This window comes from Platalea leucorodia (assembly GCF_965183815.1).
Source record: "Platalea leucorodia genome assembly, chromosome: 9".
In the NCBI taxonomy this organism is placed as follows: domain Eukaryota; kingdom Metazoa; phylum Chordata; class Aves; order Pelecaniformes; family Threskiornithidae; genus Platalea; species Platalea leucorodia.
In genome coordinates, this window is record NC_138831.1 from 40,184,566 (window position 1) to 40,203,872 (window position 19,307).

Sequence of the window (19,307 nt, forward strand, 5' to 3'; positions counted from 1 at the left end):
GATGGTTGACAATCACAGATTAAGAAAGGAAAAAATCTCTTCCCAACGTAGACTGTTAGAGCTGGCAGAATTTTCACAGGATTTCAGCAGTTCAGTCAGCAAGAATATTGCAGCACAGCTCTGGAAAGCAAGGACACTATTTGTGGGAACTGGCTCGAATCTTGTGAGTCTCTTGGTGAGAGAGAAATCCCGATAAGTAAATGCATTTTAATTTCAAGCAGAGGATTTTGTAGAAGGAAAAGAGCAGTGTAAGAGTGTGTAAATGAAACAATCTGGCTGTGCTGGAGAGCTGCTTGGAAAAACGTTAGACCTGATTCTTATTTATATGAAGGCCCCTTTCCTCTAAGCTGGTAGTGAAAATGACCTTGCAATGTCTATAAAAACAACTTGTCTTCTTTTATAGGCACTTGCACTTCCTGAGTACTGTTATTGTATATTAGGTCATAAATTCCTGGTAGTTTATTTGCAAACCAGTGTTATTTTCTGAATATTTCTCTATCCTTGTAAGTAAGCGTACTACCTATTTCTACTCGGTTATTTTTATAGTTCTGTTGTGCTCATTTATTCCATCACTAGGAGTATTATAAGTGATAATATGCATATTCCTTTTGATGTTGATTAATAGCAGATTCAGAAGAATACTGGATTCTTACATTAAACATACCAGTGCCAGACAACCTGTGCCCTGAATAATTTATAAAGAATAAGAAAAGGATTAGAGGTAGACCACACAGATATAAATCTCCATGTGAGCTTAGTTAGAGCTTAAAACAGGGCACGTACACTTCAGGGTCTCCCTGAGATGGATGCATTCATTCTTTTATTCTTGATTCTCATTTCATCTTCTGTCGCTTTTTCTCTGAACGCCTTCCAGTCTATAGGCTTTGATAACAAGGGCCCCTCAAGGGTGAAGGTAGGGTTTCAAGAATGTTTTGCCAGTTGTTTTATGGTTGCTCCTTCACCATGCTTTGTCAGCTTATATTTTTTAAAGTGCAATTACTGCACGGGAAATAACAAGACTTAAATTGTTCCGACTCAAGAGGGAGACATAATTCATTCTATATATAGCATCTCCAAACTGAGCTAAGGTTGAGTGTTCAGACACTTCAAAAACCAGCTGCTGTAAGAATCCAAAATGATGACAAGAGACAGCAATACAAATAAATATTTTATAAGACAACAATGTGAAGTTTAATCATTGATTTAATAAAACCCACAATAAAGCAACACATTTCTTTTTTCTTCAATTAGACAAATGTGTAGTAAATTATTACAATAAAAAAAAACTCCAAATACGTCTACTGTACTTCAACTTCTAATTACAGCAACTGTAAATTCCAATTTAATTAAAACCTATTTGAGTATTAGTATGTGCAAAATACCTGTTGTTTGTTTGTGGTATTGTTTTCCAGTAAGTTTGTAAGGATGGGATGCACATTTTTCATGAACTGTGATATGGCTTAATTAATGATAGTGTTTGTGTTGAAGCATTAACTTCCCCAGTACAGTGCTACTTTGCCTCTGAGCTGTATGTGCTCCCATGCTGTACTCACGTGTTCCCATTTCTTGCCAGAACAGATACAAACATAATCCAGTGTTATGTGCACTTTGTCCAAATTAATACTGTGCTGTCAGTTTTCACCTCTCAAAACTCATCATGTGACCCCTGCCTCAAAAAAAGGGGAGAAAAGAAGCCAAGATTGTTACCACCAATTGCAGGTATAAATCAGCCTGATGAAGATGTGAAACCCTAGCAAGTTTCAAAACAGACAATAGCTTAAGTATTCACAGCTGAATATCACAATATCCATTACTGGGCAAAAATTTTCCTTTCTGATCCACATACAGAACTACTTTTGACATCAGTGGAAGTTCTGCAGAACCGTGAGACTAAGCAATTCAGCTTTGTGGACTTTGAGGATGAATAGTCTTTTCAAATTGCCTCATCCCTCTGTAAATAAGAAAAGGCCTTTCTACCTCTGTAGGTTGTTATGATTTTGTTGTCCAACACAATATTAGGATATTGTTGTCCAACGCGATTACATTACTGAACTTTCTTGGGTTTTGCTTTATTCATAAAGCTAAGTAGTGAGGGACTGCTATTGCAGTGGCCTTCCAGTCAGGATGCTGCCATACTCTGCTCAAAGCAAAGACGAAAAGGTCAGAGATCTGTCACTGAGGGAATAGCACATATCTAAAACTTCTGCTCCCCACTTTCCTGTTAGAAGATGCGAGTATTTTGCATGTTTACAGATTGCGTTTGAGAGTATCTCCATGTCAAGCATCGTTTCTATCATTTGATTTTTCTTTTAAAACAAAACAATCATGGAAAAATGATCAATTACAGGACATTTATTAATTATAATTAGAATGCATGCTAATCAACTGGCCTTTTAATGTGAATCAAATGTTGGTTTAGACATTCAGGATTATTAATAATAAATTCATCTTACAAGTCAAAACTTGGTAAAATAAATAACCTGTTCCTAATGTATAAACCCTATTCTAAAATACATTAAAGATAACTGATCACTTAGAACACTTTGGGTCCAGTGTTGGGTCTCTAGTTAAATACCAGAAGTCTGGGCAAGGATCTTCTTGTCTGGATCTCCAAAGGCCCAGATTAAAGCTAACTTTCTGGTCTGGGTACAGTAAATTCTGTATTTTGCAGTGTCTCCAACAGACAGTTTCCAAAAGAATTCAACTAGCACTGTGTACATTATAGTTTAAGATACTGTATGAAAATTGCTATTGCAAAAATAGTGTATAATGAATTCAGGGCTCATGAGATATTATGGAACCCTGGCATGATCAGCATTAGAGACTTTAATTGAAATACTGAATACTTGATGCTCCATTTGGAGTGCAGGTATTTTGTGGTACGTAGTTCCTAAAGGACAATATTGGACTGTAATTTGTGAGGTATCTGCAGAGCCACATTGCAGTTTGTAAACAATAATCTGAAAACAGCTTTGTCTCAAAATCATAAGAAGTTAAATAATCCGGTACAAGGGAGAGAGTGAAATACATGTTCTGTAGGGCAACCACTGCACTTTTTGCAGCACCAGTTCTCCCCGCTGCATGTTACATGGTACAAATCCACATATCAATGGTTTCTATTTGATCATTTTCACTTTGCATTTATTGCTCTCAGTCTTTGACTACAAGATAAAGAATAAGGCAGCAGTTCCCAAAACATATGAAATTAGGCACTGGAACTCTGACAACTTGCGCAGGTTTTGCTCATTTCCTGTTTGTAGCTCTGAAGCTGGACAGAGCACTTGTACATCCCAAACGTGTTCAGCAGCAGTTGTCGGGCCTTGGACTGAACTTCCTCCCATTTAGATGAACTACCAGGAACTAGAAGACCAAGAAAATAATTAATAGAATTCACTCCTCAAGAAACCTGAACAATCCAGCTGTTCTTAAAGTTTCCACGGTGTTATCACCTAGAATAATCTTTGTTCACACTCATGTATTAATTTAATATTGTTCTGTGGTCACTATGTACTCTCTATATATTATTTTACACCTTTAGGTCTATATCCTCTAACTAGACACATCTTGATAAAATTGTGTGTGTTAGGTACCACTCTCCACCCCCACCCAAAAAAATGAGCTTTCTTACTAAGAATTAATATCCGTAGTACTGTTAGATGTCTAAATCAACATGTTTTGGCAAAACATATTTATTTTTCATATGTCAGATTGTTCCACATTAGAACTTCACCCTGTCTTTCCCTGGACAAAATAAGGGAACTTCTGAGAAGAAATCCTTTTTCTTTTTTGTATTTTTTTAATCCCTACCCAAAGAATCTGTACTGGATATTTCAGTATGAATATATTTTCTTTGCACATTTTCTTTTACACTGTGTCTTTCTGGGCCAATGCATTCTATACCTTGCTGTACAAACCCATAGTTGTTAAATTATTTTTTCCCAGAATGATATTGCCTGGTTCAACTTAAATAACAATAGGAAGATAAAGTGGTTTTTTTTCCTACACTTAGATTTAATTTAGAATTATGCTATACAGCAGCTTACCTAGTTGCAAGTGGACTATGGCAGTTGTTTTTCCTGCAGTGAGAGACCAAACATTTAAATCTTCTATAGAATAAACATCTTCAATTTTCATCAAGTCTTCCTTAATGCGATCCACATTTAAATGCCTTGGAACTCCTGTGATACCAAACATGAGATAAAATTAATTCTGTCTTCTGCAAACTCTCAGTGACCTTTAAAATGTCATGACAGATCTCAATGTCAAACGAGTTTGTAATTTGTGCTGTTGGAAGTGATTAGTAACTTCTAAGTTATCGATAGAGAAGAATATGCAAACTGGCATATTAAGTTCAGTATGGGTACAGAAGTTGTAGAGGAATTGTACAATGTTGTCTCAAATGTAATTTCTCCTGTCCAGAATCGGCTCTCTGGCAATAGCTAGCATTAGATCCTTTGGAGCAATGTCCTTGTGCAGCCAACTTTACTGCAGCTTCTAACCCCTAGTAACTGCTTAGACCAGACTCTAAGGTCAGAATCTAAAAAAAAAAAAAAAAAAGCTAGGGCCTGCCTCGTACTGTCTCCTGAAACTTCTCTCTTCAGGTAACTGGTATCATTTTCAAACGCCCATGGTAATCCATCTGTAGTGGTTAACACGTATGACTTTTGTCTTATAGCATGGCATCTTGGCAAATCAGTAATTGCACTGACCAAGTCCTTCTGGACATCATAGTATTTTCAGCAGCTATAGCACCTCTATAGCTTCCCTATTCCACCCTTTAGCTGTACAACGGGCAGAATCAAAATTTTAGATGATCAACATGGGCTCAAAAACTAGTACAAAAATACTGAATAAACTCTGTTTCTGAATAGTTCTGTTTCTATCATAGCTTTTTACTGCTGATCTTCCAGTTTTATGAAGTTTGATTATATATACTATGAGGAGTTCAGCCACTTGCTTCTCAAATTTCTTCAAATTTTTGGATGACTCCTCTCTGAACCTGATGCCTGTCTTTTAAATTGTTAGTTCCAGTACCAACTCTTTTGAAAGTTCAGTGTCTAGGGTCGTCTCATATTAGACAAAATTTTCCTTCTAGTGAAGACTAACAGAAAATTATTTAGCTGATAAATAACTAGCTAACTGCCTGGTTATTATTTCTACAGCTTGCTTTTTCCCAGGAAATATGGACTTAAATTTTGGTATCTCACATCATGCTGTTGATAGACTTCCATGCTGCCTTATAAATCTATATTAAAAGCTAGAATATCATTGCTTGTATTAGATAATAATTTAAGTTTTTAATTTAGCATTCCTAGTATAACAATGAAACTTAAGTTAAAATGAATACTGAAAGCTGATACAACTCCAAAGACCCTGATGTTGTAGCAGTAGTCTCCAATATAAATGCAAGTCCATTCTCTGGAGACCCCGAATTTGAGCTGGAAAAATTCCCTAGAATACATAAAGCTCACCTATCATCACTTCTAATAGCATCATTAATGTGGAGATTTTTATGACAACTGGGATACCTAGGCTACACCTCAAACATCTGGAATCTGATACACGATTAGTTTGTCTTATGTTTTCTTCAGCTAAATCTTAGCTATTGCCTCAGAGCTAATTGAGGTTTCTTAAGCAAATTTTAGCATTGCCTTCTTGGTAAGCTTCCATTTTGTTGGATTTTTTTTTCCCTTCTAAGTGACAGCAAAAGCACTTGACATTGAAGATTTTTAGGTCCTTGATTTAACCTCGTAACATAATAAAAGTTAAGTCAATAATAGCTCACGAGACAGCTAGGAAGGTACAGCTAAAACCTAGGATTTTTCTCCCATCCTTAACATTTTCACTTTCATAAGGTAAAAGTACTAGATCAAGCAGTAAGAGTTGGCATGTTAGCTATAATAACACAAAGAATGTTGCTGGCATCTTTCCCTCTAAGTCACCATGAGATAAGATTCTTCAGCTTTTGTTCAGCTTTTTCTTTCTTTTTTTTTCTTCTTCCTTTTTACACCACTCTTTACTTGTATCTTCCCCTATGGTAACAGTAGAAGCACGCAAGTAATACAACAGCGCTTGTGGAAAAGGGGAAGACAGGGGAGGCATGAACCACCTGTCCAGCCATTTGGCCTAAGCTTGCTTCCTCCTTTTACATGCATTCACATTCACATTCACTTTAACTTTACAATAATTAAAGTGAAAGTGTAGAACTGAGTCTGGGTAAATGTTCACTTAGTTTAGCTGACAGCCACTGCAGACACCCAAGAAAGTTCTGTACATTTCACTGCAGAGGACAAAGACACCTAAAGACTGCTGCAACTTAGACGAGCCATCAAGAACCAACAGACTAAAGGATAAACAGGTCTCCAGACACAATCCACTTTGTTAGAGACGGTGATCATGATGTCAAAAAAGTGCCAGTGCTCACTGGTATTTGACATGTGCACAGGTCTTACCTTCCAGAATAATAACTCCTGTGTCACACAGAATTCGAACTGTTGTCAAAACCACCAGTATGGAGAATACATATGTACATATAGGATCAGCAATCTTGTACTCTGGCTGCAAGGGAGGTTCCAAAGTGTTAAAGCATGTATGAAAATAAGCTCACTTACAAAAATGTGTCTCAGAAAATGCAGTTACTTCTAGCTCCAACTTTCATGAATATTTCTTTTTGTTTGAATAGGTACAAAATATATAATAGAGATAGTCTTTGCTTATTTTCCAAGAATATACAAAGCTTATAATAGAATATCACACAGTATTTTTTAATAACTTAAAAAAACAAGTCCCTTTTTAATTTAATCACCGGAGTTGAAAATCCACCCTGCCTCAAAGAGCAGCCATTCCTTACCTTAAAGCGTATGATATATGCAGCTACGAGCACACCAATACTTTGTACCAGGTCCCCAAGGGCATGTACAAATGCTGCTCTCACGGCAAGGCTGCTGTGTCCATGGCTACTGCTGTGGGCTGTGTTAGGAGAGTTCGATTGAGGTACGTGAGAGTGAGGGTGGGAATGGGAGTGGGAGTGAAGGTGTCCAGATTGATTCAGCAAAAAACCCATTCTGAAAGTGAAAGAAGAAAAACACTCCAAGAAACAGGCTTGAGGGTTTGGTGGGTGGGGTTTTTTGTTGCTTTTTTCTTTTTCTTTCCTTTTAAACCAAAGAATTGAAAAAATAATACTCAGTATCATTTCTTGTCTTATTAATGAAAATGAAGAGGTCTAGCAAAATTACATCCCATGAGAAAGTTACAGGCCATGAATGAATTAGTAGCTTATTCAGAAATACATTTATGAATGTTAATGGAGAGAAAGGGAGATCTTACATTAAGTTAACTGCAACACCAACGGCTGCTGTAATCAGCATGATATCGCCATTTATTTCATAGTCCATATGGATAGTTCTTTGAACAGCTTCATACAAGAGGAATGCCATAAGGATATAGACCAGCAATACACTAATGATGGCTGACAATACTTCTGCAAACAGAAAGGAAACAACATTACAAAAGTGAGTCTCAGATCTATTTCTATTTCCAAATTAGAATGCGGACAGAGCCTTAACTATTTTAACTATTTTATGTGTATTATAACACTAATGCACAACTAACGAGTTGCGTGGTAAATAAAACTTGTAAAATAGGATTAGCAAATGGAGTTTGTTCTAATCAACTCCTTCATGTTTCCCTGTCAGTACATCCCCAAATTACGTTTTCTCTGAAAACTTCTGCATGGGCGATGACTGTGACTTCTTCAGACAACCCAGAAGTTTCGCCTGAGAAACCGCAGACAAAGGCCCTGTCCAGGGGAGAGGAAGACAGGCGGTCTCAAACATCACCAGCCTACCTACAAATAAGAGAAAGCTTGACTTCAGCTGTCCCCAGTATTAAGCTGGATTTAGAAATTACTTTTATAGATCCTTTTGTATTTAGGATGAAGAGAAAATTATAAAAAGATTAAGAAACTGAACAGTACAAACTTGTCAGACATATTACTCCTAACTTCTTGTACATATGCATTATTTGTTACAGACTTCAGCTATGAAGGATTCCTTAATATAAGTTTCTGTATTGGTGTAATACGCTGTTTTAACATTATCTAATGTTTACCAAATACTCATATTTCACAAAAGTAAGAGTGTTATGACCAACACTTTGGTGTGGAAATTTTATCTGATCAGTAGCGACTTTCAATAGGGCACATACATCTACATAAAGAGAAAATTAGAAAGTTAATAAAAACTCTTAATATTCCATTTTCCTGCATCTCCCACTGCCATTTACATCTGTGGAAAGTGGTTAGAGCTCTCTCCAAGGTTCCCACTGTTCTGATGTGAGGTAAATCAGCCTGAATATTTTATGGGTCTGGACCTTAGTGCTGTCTGCCTCAGTACCCAAGTCATGAAATTGGGCTGGTAATAGCATACATTAACCTGAGAAGGATGAGTCCACACTACAGTTTTAAGGTCCTACTATAAAGAATATAGGTACTTCCAAATGGGTCACTACATTCCTTTTAACATAAACATACTTCTACCCTCTAGTTTCATATTCTGAAAATGATTGCCCTGTTGCAGCTGAAACTTAAAAAAAAAAAAAAAAAAAGGCAAGATACCTGACAGAGAAAACACTGGCCCAGTTAAGAATGTCTCAGTTATAAGCAACTTAATACAGGGCTTTACAAAAAGCACTGGGAAAACCTTAATGCTGGCTCCACTGTATTGCATGGAAATCCGCAGCCATGCCCGAGTAATCTGTAATCATTACGCATAATGCTCATTACTGTCACCTGCCAGATGGATCACTGGGATCTTAGCCCTCCTGTGTGAATTCAAAGATCAGAGTTGGAATTAATTTACTTGGAACTGTAATGGTTGTTCTTCCCCCTTGTTCCACACATACTGCCCTGATTTATTTCCCCAGTAAGGGCAAGATTTTGCTCTTGGCTGTACCATAGCTCTAAGAATACTGATCTGAGAATTGCCTCCCTTCTCCCTCTGCTTTGAATCTGTCAGTGTATTGTACAACTTTGGTTACTGCAGAAGGTGTCATTTCTAACACAGGACCGTTAATTTTATTTATTGACTATTACAGTAAAAAACATGCAGCTATATAAGCATTTTAATATCACCAAAATCACTTGATCCATCCACTGAATTTTTAACGTTATGGGAGAAGAAACTCACACCAACGCATTCAGCTGTTCAGTAGCGTGTCAATGCCTGGATGAGTACCAGCATTACCAGGCAGTAACAAGGCTCTGAAAGGCAACTGTCACAATCTCAGATGATTTCAGAGCAACATGAAAAATCCTGGAAATATCCATGCAAGTGATAGTGTTCTGTACAAAGCAGGCAGATTATTCAGGGCAACAGCCTTAAAAGAAAATAATACATTGCTTAGAAGGTTTTCCAGAATGCTTTTTAAAAAATTTGTGAAGCCTTAGCACATTAGCATTTACCAGAGAAGTAACATATTGTGGTTTCCATGTTTTCTGCAACGGAAACCAGTGTTTTCCTTGCAGTTTCTTTCACGGAGTCATTGTCATGTCAGCATTGTAGATTTGTGCTGAGATCTTTCACTTCTTCTGAAATGAACTAAGCACTGTCTCAGTGGACTGACTGATTCTGTCATTACTAACATTGTCTCTGCAGCAATGGAAAAATGCCAGGTTCCATATCTATGCTTAAATCTGCTCAGTGTCTTGCTGAGAAGGAGGTATCTCCACTTGGTGGTGAAACGGAACTATTTTTGGCTTCAAGAATATAATCCTTCTTAGACATGACTGCAATTTCTCTTATTTTGTCTTCACTTTTCTAACCCATTCCTGAATCTGTCAGCTTCCTTTTCACCACTGAAAATGGAATAAAACTGAAGATGGAGCACACATATTACGTATTCAAAGAGAATTCAAATAAATGAAAACTAGTGCTAATTTCCTTCTGGAATTTGACTAAACAACTAATAGGTCTGTTGTCTTTACAATGCAATGTTTATGGGAACAAGATTGAAAATTCATCATTCTGCAAACAAAAGTAATAATGAGCACCAGAAACACTGTTCGTTAGAACGTTTTCATGCTTACTGTACATATAGATTATCTTAAAACTTAATGCAAAGCAGGTCAGCAATGAGATAGTTCTTGCACATATTCCCTGCTTTAAACAAATGCTCCGCATTTTTTCTGTGACAGATGCTCAATCTGTACCCTATTTTTAACATTCTGTCATGTTTTAACATCTCTCTCATGAAATTCAAGCTATTGTTGAGCTCATATTAATTGCTGACAAGCTTCTTACATACAGGTTATTTGGAAAAATGTGTTACAGGGAGGATATACTCTAGAAGCAGCTTTGCTCCATTGCCAGCATTCACTGATGTGTGAAACTGGGCCCTCAGGCCACAGCGCTCAGATTGGGTGCCTAAAATCAGGCAAATAAATTTCGCAAATGTGACTTCTAACAAACTTTGTATAGTAATTTTGAACCATCCCATCTTCTGTACTTGCAGAGCCTAGGTCAAGGTTTGGGGGTCTCTTGCAGGGCCTTTACCCACTTCCCCTTCCTCACTGCAGCCACAGAAACCCTTCCCCTGACCCCCAGGCTGTAGTCATCCTCCTACAGAGAGAGCTGCACTGCTGCTACTCGCACGGAATGGCTGCGGTAGAAAGGCACCCCTGCAAACTGTGTAGTCCTGCTCAAAGCAGGGTCAGCTACAGCAGGTTGCCCAGGGCTGCATCCAGTTGGGTTTTGAGTATTTCCAACTGTGGAGACTCCGCAACCTGTTCTAGCGTTTGACCACCTACTGGCACTGGGCAACAGAAAAGAAGGAGTAATTGCTGCAGAACTGAGAAGCTGCTCCCTGTAGCTTCTCCCAGGCAGAAGATGGTGCCCAGGGAGAAGATGGTGGGCAATATGGACTAATTCTATGGGCCAGTTCTGGCCCATGGAGCACCAGTGGATCAGTCTGGCCAGTATTTTTCTTGGCACTAAAATGGAAAAAAAAAAAAAAAAGGTACAGAAAGTGACGTGGCAGGAATCCTCAGGGATTTGTGTTTGCGAAGTGCTATGGAGCCCTCAAATTAATTAATTGAAAAGTCTGTAAAATTTACAGAACTGAGTAAGATTTTAATGGTTAAATAAGTTTGTTTTCTTTTTCTTAAGATTAACTCCTGTTTTAAGCTAGGCCATGGTATGATCAGTGTATGTACTATTTAGTTTTAGAAAAGTTACCAAGACACATAAACTACTCAAATTATTTTTAAGTAGGGTTAAAGTATGTATAAATGCTAGCAAACATCCTTCTGGAGAGTATGAGCAAATGCCAGGGGCATACCTGCAAGGTCAGGTTTCAGTATTAGGGGAGCTCCTATTCCAAAATTAAAACTTCTTGAAAGAAAAGTTTGTAATGGGAAATGCTGGCATTGTTAATGCTTTCTTGCTAAAGCCCCAAAGATCTTTGCTAGCATACAGAGTTATGCATTCATGCATTAGTGACTAACTGATGACAAATGACTAGGAGTGATGGAGTTGTTGAATTCTACTGCTGTTCTAGCAGCCAAAATAAGAATTGCAAATAATGACTACACAAGACTCTGAAATTCCTTGAAAAATATATGCTATAGAATGTATAGAGCAGAGGTAGCAAACTGTGACACTAGAAATGATCTATTTCATGAAAAATAAAGGTTGAAGCTTTTGGTAAAATGTCTACAAGACCTGCAGCTATATATTATGAATTATTATATCCAGCTAGCAACCACGTGAAAACACCCTTTATCATCATTACATTTCCAAACATGGAGTAATGAATCCTGAAAATACCATTCTGAGGTTTAGTACATAATTCTGTTTATGCTTCTTTTTACAGACACCTAAAATGGGCAGAGGTTAAGTTACTTACTGTTTTGGAAACCATGGGGCATTTTGACCTCTGCTCTGTGTGGTGCAAGAGGAATACTGATTTACATGGCTTCTGGCAGGGCAGAGCTCTCTGATAATATGCTCTACGGAAGTCTTTAGTTCTGGATTAAGATGTCATTTTTCACATTGAATAGGACCTTTTTCTAGTGTCATAAGTCTACTGAAGTCAATGGGACTTTGTAAATCCTGGGCACTGGCAATAGTCTGTGATGAACAACAACTAACCGACACGTACAGCTCCTGCACCAACAAGCTCCTCAGTGTGTCACACAAGCAGTAACAGTGGTACAGCAGTAAGTGACCGAAGAATGTGTCCCTCCCTTGCTCAACAGCCTCAATTCCAAAGCACAAAGGTGCACAGGCGCCTGACCTAATGCAACAGCCCAGTAACTATGGATGGACTGCGAAACACAGCTGCATATCCACCCTTCATCTTGCTGGGAACAGCTTCCCTCCTCTGAACCCTTTTTAAACTTTTTAGGCCATGGTTCATTTGTAGGAAGTCATATTTACAATGTCACCATGTATCCAATTCCCCAACCTTCCTCTTTGAGATGGAAGATGAATTAACCATTCAGAATTTAACTCTGAATCTGCTAAGTCCTAGTTCCACAGAGATGGGGAGACTCATCCTGCTCCCAGTGAATGAAACTCTGCCATCAAACTTCACTTTTGGCTGAGGTTTAAAATTTTAAAAATTATTTTTTATTATCCATTCCCTTGTGGCAATACAATCTATGTAATAGATCCACAATGGCCAGTGAAAGGACGTTAGAGTCATGGTGTTAAACGTAAAGCAACTTTCAGGTTTATTGCTACTTTCTTCCTAGTTACCTATTCTTCTAGAATTAGGTGATCTTTACAGTTGTTGCTTAAAATACTCTGTTAATGGCAAAAGCTGATATCTACATACCTAAGCGATGAAATCCAAAAGTGAACCTCTTTGTGGGAGATTTTGCAGACAGCCAGAGAGCAAGCAGGGTCAAAATAATACCGCTAAGGTCAGTTAACATATGAAGTGCATCCGTCATAATTGCTAGACTGTTAGCAACATATCCACCTGAAAAAAAAGTTGGAAAAGTCAGGACGTATGACATTAATGATTCTAGATAATATCCTCTTGGCACAGCTCAGTTATTGATTTTCAGAACAGTGCATTAAGTGCATGAGAGCCCTTCTTATAATCACTAAACGGGGGGGTTTGCCATTACAATCAAAATGCCATGCTATAATTTAAAGCTACCATAGTTACAAGTGCAGTAAAGTGTGCTTTCTATTAAGAGTAACATAGAAAGGATTCACTGCTGTTATTCTCACAGAGACTACTTGCATCATAGAGTTTGCAAGATCAGGCCCAAAATAGTTTTGTCTCTTTTCTCTATATATTATTGCATGTATGTTTAATCAGCCGATCCTTTCATTAAACTACATCTGTTAAACATTTTGACATTACAGAACAGGGACAGAAATCTAATGACTCAATGGCAGGGAAATTTACCCTGCCCCTTTTTTATTTTTATTACATTATCTTCTAACCTTCATTATTCCCTGTCCTGGCAGGGGTGTGTAAGTTCTGCCAATATATATTGCAGACAATTACTTTCACTTGCACAGAGTTTTTCTTTGTTATTTATTACCATAATTTTTTTCTCGGAATTATGAGCTGCATTGAGACAAACAACCTCAAATCAAAGGTTAATATCTTTGTTCCAATTCAATTGCTAACGCCACTATTAGATGGGTGAGAGATTTAAACAATGCGCCTCTCTCTTAAGCATCCCTTATCCAAAGGGGAATCAAGGACAGGCTGAGCTGTCTTACATATGCATGAAGGTAAGCCCATTTTCTCAGAAAAGATCACATCTTTCGTGTCAGCTCACCTCTCATTTAGTTTCTCTTTTTACCTTGAGATTGTCATTCAGCCTCTAAACTCTACTGAGCAAAGCATGCAGCTGGTGTGCCATGTGGCAGGCTGGAGGCTCCAACTAACATTTCCAGTAAAGGTATCTTCGTATACAATTAAAACTGTCTTAGTGAAGAGGCTGACCATGAGGAAATAGCAAAGGGGAATTCACAACTGACTGATTGCTTTCAAGACTAGTCATAAAGCCTCTGGCTGTGGGTGTTAGTACGTACACACCTGCGGACAGAGCTGCACTCTCCTCCCAGCCAAAGACAAGCAGCATGGCTGATACTGCCGTATTGCTTGTACTGTGGGTAACTACCAAACACCCCACATTTCAACCAGTTCCTTTCCTCCATCCCCCCTTCTTCAGTTGTTCATAAGTTCCTAAGTCAAATTCTTCTGAGGCTGAAATTTTCCAAAGGCCATCACAGCTCAAAAATAATGAGTTTTTAAGATTTAGCAATGCAGCAGCTTTTTGAGTAAAATGAGTTATGCCTTTCTGTTCTGAGTTAGTTTGTGTTCTCACATAATTTTAAAAAATATGACTTAGAAATGTGCAACTCAGCCTCTTTTATAGTCAACACAGAAGAAACAATAATTTGTATCTACGGACATTCAATTCAGTAATTTACATGTGTGATCATTTAAAGTATGTACGATAATTCTCGTGTATTAATTTTGAGAATCGCTTCAGTCCAAGATGAGTCAATTCTATTTCAGCTCGTCTCTCACTTTTAAAGACTTTAAAAATAAAATTATAAAGAAGGAATTCAGGTATTGAAGCTAACCGTAGTGCAGCATGGGGATTAAGAAAACATAATTGAGATTTATGAAATTCTGAAATCAAAGGTGCTCTGTTTCCAAATGTATTGGTTCATTGCTTGGTTAAAGCTACTGCTTAAGGGCTGTTTAAACACGATTGGCAACTTGGAAAAAAAGACATCTATAACCTTTACAAATAGACAGCTTGATGGCTCACCACTATTTTCAGTGACCCGTGAAGGACAGCAGTCCTCCTCATGGACGATCAATTAGAAATCTCTAAACATAGCTGAAAACATCAAAACCTTGTCAGAAAAGCTAACTAGGACTTGCAATATGTTTTTTGTTTCTTGATGCAAAATGGTTCCCACAAAGCGTAAGTTGTTATCTGACTTTTACAACGACTGTTCATCAAATTAAGCAACACTGAGGTGGGCTGGGGTAATGAGCTTTCCTTCATCTTGACATCAGTAACAGACAGCAGAAAGATTTTTACTGAACAATTTAATTGTCTGATAGGGTCTTCTGCCTTTTTCTCAGAAACTCAAATCTGTCAAAGATCATGGAAAGAAGTCAGTTAAACGTCCTACATGATCAAACAAAGTTTCCCAAATACCTGAGCTACAGATCAATTCAAAAAGTTCCAAAATTTGAAACCAACCAGACAGAACACAACACAGGGCTGGAGGGAAATAAATGGACCAGGTAGGGCACTGACCCAGGGCTCGAGGGCTCCATCTTTAATTACTCGTTCTGCTGCCGAAGACTTGCCCTACGACAAGTCATTCAGGTCAAGAGCCACAAAAGTACAGAGACACCCAAGCCCTCTACTTACTCTCTGTGGAAGCTGGATGCCTGAATATTTTATGGGTCTGGCCCTTAGCGCTGTCTGCCTCAGTGCCCAAATAATGAAACAGGGCTGGTAATAGCACACACAAACCCAAGGAGGATGAGCCCACACTACAGCACTAATGCCTTGTACAGACAAATCCGCCACCCTGAGCTCAGCTTGCAGGAGTCCTGGCTGTAAGGGAGAAACAACAGATGATGTGACAGTGATGAGAGTATTTTTACTCTCAACACCTATTATTTCTATAGCTCTCCCTGCACTAGCTGTGGAGAGGTCTACAATAGCATGAATTGGATCCAAAGCCCCCAACAGATACACTCTTAGTGACTTCAGCATCAAGCTGCCAACAGCTCAGACATATTATTCAGTAAGGGGGCCTTCAGATGAACTAAATTCAGCGTATATCAGAACTCTGATATGAATACAATCAAAAAAAATCACTCTCATGTTAAAGGATGTCTAGGTCTGAGATATAACACTATGTCACTTATCAAATTTACCTCAGTTCATGGTGAACCAAAATCTCAGCCAGAGAAAAAAAAACGGAGCCAGGGGGCAAATGGAGGCATTCAACCAGATCCCTGCAACAGGTTTGATGCAAAGTCTCTTAACCGTGATGAGCTGATGTATTGTGGCAGCGTTATTAATGACTAACCACACACTGAGAGATGTTGAGGGACGAAACCACTTTTTTCCATTAAGCCACGTTCCTAAAATAAGGCCCCAAATAAAACTGGTGCAGATACAGTCAGTACTCTGGTCTCTCTCTGAAAAACGGACCATTTCTCCTAGCCATTTTTTTCTATGTACATGGGACAAACTGTATTATTTATACTCAAGCAATGATTTTGCTCCCTATCCATCTTGTAGAAGTTTCTGTCTTAAAGATACAAGTCACAGCTGTCCTAGGACAAGCGATCCAAGAGCACGAGCTCACTTCACACAAGCACACATCAGATCTTCAGTTGTTGCTGACCAAATTTGCATAGGTGAGGAGGAAGACGTAGGTCCCATGTTACCAGACCTGAGGCATCTCTGTTCTGTACTTCCAGAAAGCTTCTGTGACTTGATTTTTTTTTTTTCCTGGTGAATTATGGCCAATAATTCATCTGATTAGCTCTGATTTAGACTTGTATGTTAAAATGAAAGCAATTTAAAAGCAACTAATTGTAATAGCTGCTAGAGAGACCTGGCTCAACGTACACATCAGCGTCCTGGCACTGCGTAACGCTCCCCACTACTTCAGACCAGGGGAAAGTGGATGAGAGAGTTTAAGCATTCTTCAGGAGGCTGAGCAGCACCAGGCAGACATTTGCCCCAAATGGCATGGACATATCCCAAAGACAGATGGTAACAGGACACTGATATTAAATTGATAAGTGAACAGAGATTAAAAGATAAATACTATGCTTTGCAAAAATTATTAGATAATGGCAGAGGCATAACATTTAATAGTTTATCTATGCATCCAAGGAACCTTCAAATTTAATTTTATTTCAAGCCTATGCCACTACAGCCTATTAAATAAAGCACTGACACTGACTTGTAGAGACGGCTGTGTAATGCACAGGGTCTCTTCAACCTGAACAGCAAATGATAGCATGCCTCTATGAGGGAGTAATCAAAGCTGAACTTGGGCACCAGATCCATTCTTCTAACCAAAAACAATCAATCAGATGCTTATGTAGGAACAAACTTCCAGGTAAAAACCCACCATACTTACTTCTGCCAAGTACTAACAAACAAAAAGCACAAAGAATTTAATCAAACTACTTTGTATTCTTAAGTGTTGTAATGGAAGCATCGAAATACCTATTATTTTGCACCTGCTAGTCCAGAGCACAGTAGGACATCAGGAAGCCGTCAAGAGAGTGGCTTCTTCACTGGATTGTTACTGATAGCTCAGGATTTGTCTTTTCAGTTGTAAGTAACAGAGCGTATTGCTGTATCTGGTGAACAGGGACAAATACCCCCCAAGACTAGTTTTGTTATTATTATGGTAGATGTCACACTTAAAAACTGTATTTCCCTCTTCTTCTCTTGTTGCAAACACAGCGAGATCTTGTGGCAGGAATTAAAAAATACTGAGGATAAAATTATCCATCCTATTGTGTTTATGTATGCAATAAAATGCAATTTCTCCCTTGCTAAAAACACCTTACAAACTTACAAAACAGGAGAAATAAAAAGCCATTAGACATACCAAAAAAGTGTGTATTTTATGCCATTTGGGGGGACTGATGAGATTCGGGTAAGGGAAGCTGCAAATTCCTCTTTCTTTCTTGCATGGAAAATACAGGTGGACTTTGCTCCTTCTCACTCTCTGAACTGGCAGCTGATCTCTCTGATCTCTCTAAATGACAGACGGTTTCTCTTAGCAAATATTTACAGCCACGGCCGGAGCGCCGTAGCAGCCTGCGAGGCGCCCGGGCCGGGGAGAGGGCAAAAAGCTGCCCCCGACTCACCTATGAGCTCCCCCGTCATGAAGAGGAGGTAGAGGAGGGCAGCGAGCGTCAGCCGCTTCTTCACCCTCCTCTGCTTGGAGCGCTCCCGCCGGCTGCTGCAGCCGCTGCAGGGGTCCGGCCGCCCGGCCCGGCCGCCGCGCAGGGCGAGGTCCCGCTCCAGCAGGGAGTCGTCGTCGGCGGGCAGGCCCAGCGGCGCCCCGTTCACCGGCGGCTCCGGGGCCGCCTCCGAGGCGTCGTCCGACACCACCACGCGGAGCTTGTTGAACCGGGGGAAGTCCTCGTCCCCCGCCTCGTCCGAGAAGTCAAAGGCACTGGAGTCGTTCAGGAACAGGGGGTCCTCGCTCCTCCGCAGCAGGGACTTGATGCTCGCCCAGAGGCCGGGCCCAGCCATAGCGGCGGCGCCCGGGGACCCCGCCGGCCGCGGCCGATCCGCAGCTGCCCCCTCGCAGGCGGCGCCCGTCCGCTCGCCGTCCCGTCAGGGCATGGCCCCTACATCGCCCCGCCGGGCCCTGCGCAGGCCGGCCGGAACGCGGCGCGGGGCTCAGCCGCGGAGCGCCCCGGCGCCACCGAGCCGCGCCGCCGCCCCCCGGCGCTCGCAGCGCCCCCGCCGCCGCGCCCGGCACCGAGCCGTGAGGCGCCGCGGGCGCCGTCGCCCCGCAGCCCCGCGCCTGCCTTCCCGCCGCGCTCAGCCCGCCGTCACGGGCGCAGGGCCGCCTCCCCGCCGGCGCAGGGGGAGCGGCGCCGCCGCCGCCGCCGCCGCCCCGCGCGTCACAGCCATCAGCGCCGCGCTCCGGACGCCGCCGCGCCTCGGCCCGAATCCCTGCGCGCTCCCGCGCCCGGCGCTGCCCCTGGGCCGGCCCCGCGGAGGGCGGCGGCAGCGGGCGCGGCGCGGCCGGGCCGGCGGACGGGAGCCGGCCTCCCCTGCGCGCCCGCGGACGGCCGCGGCCCCCGCCGCCACTGCGCCTGCGCCGGGCGGCCGCGGGTTCGAGCCCCGCTCCCGCCGCCTGGCCGCGCCCGGCACTGACCGCGGCGGCGGCGGGGCCCGGCGCGGAGCTCGCAGGGCGGCGGGGTCGCCCGGCCTTGCGGCAGCCGCGCTTGCCTCCCGGTAGCCCCACGGGCCGTCCCCGTCCCCACGCGCGTTCGCGTTCGGCGGATAAACGGCGTGCCGGGGAGAGGCTTCCACCCGTGAAAGCCGTAAAACCCAAATATGATCTGTTGATGCTGATCAAATGTGATCAAGCAGCTGCTTGCACGTACACTGGAAGCCTGAACTGCATAGTTCCATGCTCTGGCTTCAAATTTTAAAAAGCCACAAGTTTTCTATCGTGTAGCTTTTTTTCCTTTCTTTCCCTGCCAAAGGCGCAGTTCTTCACACCGTTTCCAGGAGCTCCCATCAGGGCAGC

At 41.1% G+C, this 19,307-nt stretch overlaps 1 protein-coding gene across 7 annotated transcripts; it reads right to left on the reverse strand.

Moving 5' to 3' along the window:
• Positions 1-1,165: 1,165 nt before the first annotated feature.
• SLC30A4 (solute carrier family 30 member 4) lies at positions 1,166-18,507 on the reverse strand. Of its 7 annotated transcripts, XM_082322660.1 has the most exons (7): positions 17,905-18,488; positions 12,835-12,981; positions 7,327-7,480; positions 6,851-7,064; positions 6,453-6,558; positions 4,044-4,178; positions 1,166-3,360 (listed from the first exon to the last, which is right to left on the reverse strand). In XM_082322660.1, the coding sequence occupies exons 1-7, from the start codon at positions 18,293-18,295 to the stop codon at positions 3,206-3,208; spliced, it is 1,302 nt and encodes a 433-aa protein (XP_082178786.1). In that variant the 5' UTR covers positions 18,296-18,488; the 3' UTR covers positions 1,166-3,205. The 7 variants fall into 7 exon arrangements, 4 of the variants coding, with proteins under 4 accessions (XP_082178786.1, XP_082178788.1, XP_082178789.1 ...); XR_014229296.1 differs by lacking the exons at positions 1,166-3,360; positions 4,044-4,178; positions 6,453-6,558; positions 6,851-7,064; positions 7,327-7,480 and adding exons at positions 7,757-7,846; positions 9,186-9,375; positions 9,461-9,853 and having other exon boundaries at positions 17,905-18,496; XM_082322662.1 differs by lacking the exons at positions 1,166-3,360; positions 4,044-4,178; positions 6,453-6,558; positions 6,851-7,064 and adding an exon at positions 7,711-7,846 and having other exon boundaries at positions 7,329-7,480; positions 17,905-18,496.
• Between the last annotated feature and the right edge of the window lie 800 nt (positions 18,508-19,307).